The sequence below is a fragment of the Calidris pugnax genome, unplaced genomic scaffold (assembly GCF_001431845.1).
Source record: "Calidris pugnax isolate Ruff unplaced genomic scaffold, ASM143184v1 scaffold44, whole genome shotgun sequence".
Lineage (NCBI taxonomy): Eukaryota > Metazoa > Chordata > Aves > Charadriiformes > Scolopacidae > Calidris > Calidris pugnax.
In genome coordinates this window covers 42,384,795-42,390,794 of record NW_015094506.1, presented here as the reverse complement: position 1 = coordinate 42,390,794, position 6,000 = coordinate 42,384,795, and the positions used below count along the sequence as shown (strand labels likewise).

Here is a 6,000-nt window from a genome sequence, read left to right as displayed (position 1 = left end):
CTGGCTCCGGCGGCCTGGGCACCGCGGGGAGCGTGAATGAGAGTTTGCTCCGATTTACGAGCAGGGTGAGTGCCCCGGCGGGCCGTCTCTGGGGAGGGGGGAGGAGAATAACAATAACAATGAGAATATATTTATTTATTTATTTTGCTTTCATCCGAGCTTTTCCACCCCTAGCCCGGCGCCGACCTTCCCGGTCCGGGGCGGCGGGGACGCGCTGGCCCCGCGGGATGGGGACGGAGGCGACCCTCACCGCGGGGCAGGGCTGCGAGCGCGGTGCCTCCCGCCGGGCCGGGAGCCCCCGGGAGCCCGCGGCTGAGGGGCAGGGAGGCGGAGCGGGGGGAGCCGCCGGGGAGCTCAGCGGCTCGGTCGTTCCGGGCCGCCTTCGTGCCTTTGCGGCAAACGGGAGGCCGTTCCCGTTGGGCGCTGGGGGTGTCCGGCGGCCCCCATCCCCGGGGCGGGGGAGCTCCGTTCCGCTCCCCCCCCCTTCGCCGTCCTGGGCCGCGGGGACAGGTGGCATCACCGGCCCGGTGAAACGCGGAGCTGTAGCGAACACGGCGTGTGCCGGTGGGGCTGGTAGAGGTCACCTCTGGGGGTAGGCGGGCGGCTCGTCCCAGCTGCTCTCCCGGGTGTTGTTGTCTTGGGGACCGTGTGGCGGCCGCCGGTACGCGCTCTCCCTGCCCGACCCGCTCCTCGTCCTCAGGCTGCCCCGCGGCTGGCTCTGATGGCGGCAGGATTCCCCGCGGCGGCTGGCGGGGATCCCCTTTGGCGAGGAGGATGCAGGGCACCCCTCCTTTGCCTCCTCCCGAGGCGTCTGGGTGGCATCCGATTTGGAAACAAGACCTGGTAACGCCGTTTGTGTTTTTGCTCCTGGGGCTTTAGCTGAGGCTGGCTGAGCCAGGGGCTGGCCACAGGCTGGTATTGAACAGTCGCCAGCAGTGTACCAGTCCCTCAAAGCAGGCAGCGTCTGGGGTGTCTGGATCTTGATGGTGGAGCGATGGGAGTGTTGGAGGAGTGACAGCAGAGAAATGCTGCTGGAGAGCTTGCTTTCAAGGAGAACAAGAGGAGGATGGCTGGGTAAATGGCAGGGTCACCGGCCAAGCTGTCAGCCCAGACTCCTCCAGAGAAGCTCCGGTAGGTGTGCACCAAAGTCCTGAGACTCCTGCCCGCTTCTGTCGCTGGGCTTAAACGTGTGTGTGGGGCAAACGGGAGAAAATAACAGGTTCTCGTCGTGTTTTCGTCGCTACTACAGCTGCAGAGTTTCAGACGGCGTGGATGTGGTGCTGCTAAGCTTGTGTGAATGTGGAATGGATGATGGACAGGTTCTCGGGTATCGCATTTCCAGTGCTGGTGGAGATGTGGGTGGGAGGGGAAATATTTAATAAAGTCGGGATCCCAGGTGCCTGCGCTCTGCGTTATCTGACAGTATCCTGCCATAGGTTTTAGCATGTGAGAAGTACTTTCATTCCTCAGAATAAGAAGCGTGAGCTGTCTTGAACCTTATTTTTTTTTTTAAATGCCATATTTAGGTATCAAATGCTATATCTAATTATTCAAAAAGAGAGGGCTTTTTTTAGTCCTAGTCTGTGTTTTTCTGAGGCTGACATTAGGCTACTAGCTGTGAAACTGACAAAATATAAAATTAATTGATGGTGTTATGATACCAAATTGTGTAAAAATCCATGAAAGCCTGAGTTATGTTTCACTGTTTTTCATATGGTGACCACAAGTATGTTTGGCTCATCCCTCTGCTGTAATAAAGGTGGTTTGGGGCTGAGATGCCAGACCGAATTGAAGATGAGCCATGTCGTGTTTCCGGCTCTGCAGGTAAGCTCTCAGAGATGGTTTTGGCTGGTGGCAGGTGGCACTAACTTGAGCTAAAGTGTCAGACTGGTGGGTTTGGGGTTTTTTTTCCTCTTTTAGCTGTGACACTAGAGAGACCCAGTCTGTTCAGCAGGTCCTTGGTTGGGGGGTGACAGTCGAGTGGTGTGGGGGAGGCTGCTGCTGCTTGAAGGTATGTGTGCTGTTCTTGGCATGGTACGGCTTCTCCTCTTGGGTGAGGGCATCACCCTGGCTTTGACCTCCCTCCTGGCCCACCTTGGCAGCATGGCTATAGCCTGGTGACCTGATGTCAGCGCCTGTGGTGGGGTGAGGGAGTTAAGGGCAGCAGCTGGGGGAAGCCTGTCCTGGCTCCGCTCTTCAGTGGGACCCAGTTTCAGAGAGACTGGCAGAGGGGAGATCCCGACCAAGGTGGCGAAATCAGGGAGCTGACACGCAGCCCTGCTGTCTTCCTGGCTGGAAACTAACTCCTGGTGATTTAGAGCAGGTGGCCAACACAGGCTGTTCCCTGACCCTATCCCTTCTCCTCCTCTCGGCCTGTGGTATCCAAAGCTTGTAGGGACTGGAGTTCATTATGAGAGGGAATGGCTGGGGCAATATTGGATGCCAGAGAGATTTAATATTGTTTGAGACCTGGAAAAAAACCCCACCCAACTTCAGTATTTTATTTTGATAAGGAAACTTCTGCAGTGTCTGAGAAGTGATTGGTGCTGCTGTTAAAGATATACTTCTGTTATACTGCTATATATAAAGTTATACTGCTGTTATATACTTCTGGGGTATGGAACACTGCCTGTGGATACATATGGCATACATACATGTGATACTATATATATGTGTTGTGTCTTCAACATCATTCTGATGCTTGAATATTCACTCCTTAATACAGAGATTTCAAAGCTAAAGAGGAGCATTAACTGTTTATCCCCCAAAGTGATGGCAGATCTGTTGGAAAATGAACAAAGACCATTTCACCTCATTTTGTCTACTGAAGGGTCATGCTTTGTTTTTTGACTCACTCACCACCAAATCTGTAGGGATGCTTAAAGATTTGAGACTGTTTTGTGTAACATGGTCACATTAACAGTTCTATGGCTAATATCTTTTTATTTGAGGAGTAATAGGTCACGTTTCCTGATGGTTTGTGTCTTACAGGTCTGGAAAATAAATGCTGTTCAGGAATGTTTGAGTCAAGGGCGACACGTACCTAGCTGTTCAGTGGCTTGTGCCGGTCTCTTCCTCCCTCTCCTTATGCCTAGTATTTATCAGGCTTAGCAGTGATGCTCTTTAACTTTGAAGTCCCCAAAGCCCTGGCTATTACCAGAAATACTCCAGTATTGTGTACAGAAAAATCTGCCATAGAAGATTAGAGGCTCTCTTGTCCAAACTGACTGTCAGGCCCGAATAAAGCGCCCAATTTTCTAGCTTTATCCTGTGACAGTTTCCTTTTCTTTCATTTTTTCTTTCCTATTTTCTCAGCTAAATATTATCTGCATGGCAGCATCTATGTTAGGAGGGGAGATGACTTCCTCTAACGTGTTATTTTTATGACAGAGTTTGATCAGAGGGAAAGCTTTTGGCAGTAAGTGCTTAATCAGGGTCTTCCAGAAGAGATTCTTTCCCTGCCCACTGCCCTGGCCTTGCACAGTGGCAGGTTAATCCATGAAATAATCTCTGCACAGAGATCCAGCCGTCAAACGTAGCTTTTGGGTCATAATGTTGGGGGCTTCCAGGTTTACGTGTTTTGATCTTTCAAGTTTCTGAACAAATGCAGGTTCTGTCTTTTCATCTTGTCATTGATACGGGGGACACAAGCACACACAAAACCAAAGAAGTTAGGTATTTTCCTAGGAGGTCAGAATTTATTAAAACACTTACAGTTTGTAGTGAACTCACCTTAAAATTTAATGAGTTAGTGCTGCTTTTTGTTATGACATACGCAAATGAAGTAAGGAGTCTTTGAAGTCACTTCAGACTTCATAAATATTAACAGACTCTGCAGTCTTCACAGAGAGTAAGTTCTGGATGTTTTTCTTCACCTTAATAGTACAGTTTCTTTTACACAGGAAATCTTCTTGCCTTGACTAAACTGAAAGATCAGTTATCATATGCAAACCAAAACCACCATATCTGTGGTTAGGAGTGCTCTTGCTGGTTTTCCCCTCCTCTCTTTAACACACGGTCCTTTCTCCTGGTGCACCCTCTGGTAGCAGTAGATTTAATTCCATGACTTTTAAGCACCTCTGAAGATCTGGTCTTCTATGATTGAAGATGCAGTTTTTTGCTTGGGGGCTTTACTCGGGGTCAAGTCCAGATGACTTTTGAGTATCTCCATGGATGGAGACTCCACACTCTGGGCAGCCTGTTCCAGTGCTCAGTCACCCTCACAGTGAAAAAGCGTTTCCTGATGTTGAGAGGGAACCTCCTGTGTTTCAGTTTGTGCCCGTTGCCTCTGGTCCTGTCACTGGGCCCCACTGACAAGAGCCTGGGTCTCTCCTCTTTGCACCCTCCCTTCAGGTATTTATCTACATTGATGAGATCCCCCTGAGTCTTTTCTTCGTGGTGAACAGTCCCAGCTCCCTCAGCCTTTTCTCACAGGAGGGATGGCCCTTTGTTGGACTCTCTCCAGCATCTCCGTGTCTCTCGTGTTCTGGGGAGCCCAGAACTGGACACAGTACTCCAGCTGTGGCCTCACATTTCCCAGTATGCTGTAAAAAGAAGATACTTCTAAAGTAAATTTTGAGTGTGTTTTTTTAGGGTGCAAGTCCGAGAGGTCACTTTGGTGCTGGAAGTCACTGATGCAGCTTCTCTGAGCGCTTGTTAAAAAAACCCAAACGCTTCAGCATTTTCCTGATCCCATCAATGCGGGCTTCGACGGCTCTTTTGACCTGTGATTAAGGGATTTATGGCTAGGTTTGCTGGCTACACATGCCTAATAAGTGTCATCATTAGATGCTGAGTCACATGGGTACGTGTGTTTCTTGGGGTGTTTTCATAAGGACTGTGTCTTGTTTCACTTTTGAGTGGATTCTTCCTTATATTGGTGAGGGCACATCCTTGCTGTGGGCTGGTTTGGTTCTCCAGCAGCCATCCTGAGCTGCGTTGTCCTCCATCAGGGCTGACCTGCTGGCTCCATGGACACTTCCTACGTTACTGTGCTTCCCTTGTGACATGCCTGAAGGTGAGCATCTGTCTGATAAACTAAACCGAGTGAAGTTCGGATGCTTCCTTATTTTGCCACGTCTGTAACTCTGTAGTCGATGCTAAATATAGAATTTGTAAACAGGGTTTTCATTTTTAGGTCAACACTTCAGGTGTAGAACAAGATCGCTAGCGTAAGGCTGGTAAAAAAAAATGAATAAAGCATGAAATACCGCTTTCTCCTTGGGATTCTTATCAAAATGTGTGGGAGAGGACACTCTGATTTCTTGACCACTGAGTGTCCCCTCCTGTAAATCTAGGTGTGTGTAGTTGGTTAAGATGTTTTTTTTAAAGTTCCTAAAGAACATGGCAAAAATACGTGGAACAAGTAGTTAGCAGCTACTTGCATTCTCTGAGTCCAAATAGAATGGTTAATAGATGCATTTTAAATTTCCATAGTACTCCCCTGAAAGTAACTGCACAATGTGAACAGTCTATACTTATCTTAATTAAAGAGAACAAAGCTGTGTATGCCATGCTGGCCCGATGTATGCAATTAGTGACTGAGTGCAATTAGTTTCCAACTGCTAAAACTGTCTTATCAGAGCTCTCGATAGGACTGTCAGCAGTTTGTATTAGTATCTGGCATTACTAATGCTTGGCATTTTTTACCATGTTGTAAAAGCCACTTGTTCCTTCAATATTAATTTCAGGTATCAGGTTACTTATATATAGAACATTTCAAATTCACTGGTTTGGAAATCAACCAATTCTCGGAGACTGAAAATTAGTACCAGGACTTTCAGTGAAGGATACACAAGCATCTTTAGCTCAGAACAGAGTTTATTTCATAAATGGGAGTTTATCGTTATCTTAAATTTTGAAAAGTGACTCCTTCAAGTTAGAAATGTGTATGCAAAAGAGAACTTCTTAAAAGAGTTTTAGCTCTAGAGATCTTCAGAAAAAAGTCCTCCAGCCTCTCACCACTGATTTTACCACCTGATACTCCACGTTCCTTCTACA

General features: G+C 48.2%; 1 protein-coding gene across 3 annotated transcripts in view; it reads left to right on the top strand.

Moving 5' to 3' along the window:
- Nucleotides 1-6,000, top strand: part of GRAMD4 (GRAM domain containing 4) — an 82,270-nt gene continuing 76,270 nt past the window's right edge. For all 3 annotated transcript variants that reach the window (XR_001414294.1, XR_001414293.1, XM_014963752.1), the window contains exon 1: nt 1-65. Coding sequence is in view for 1 of the 3 variants with exons in the window: in XM_014963752.1 (XP_014819238.1) it covers nt 37-65 (29 nt within the window). In the remaining 2 variants the exon portion in view is untranslated. The remainder of the gene's footprint in view (nt 66-6,000) is intronic.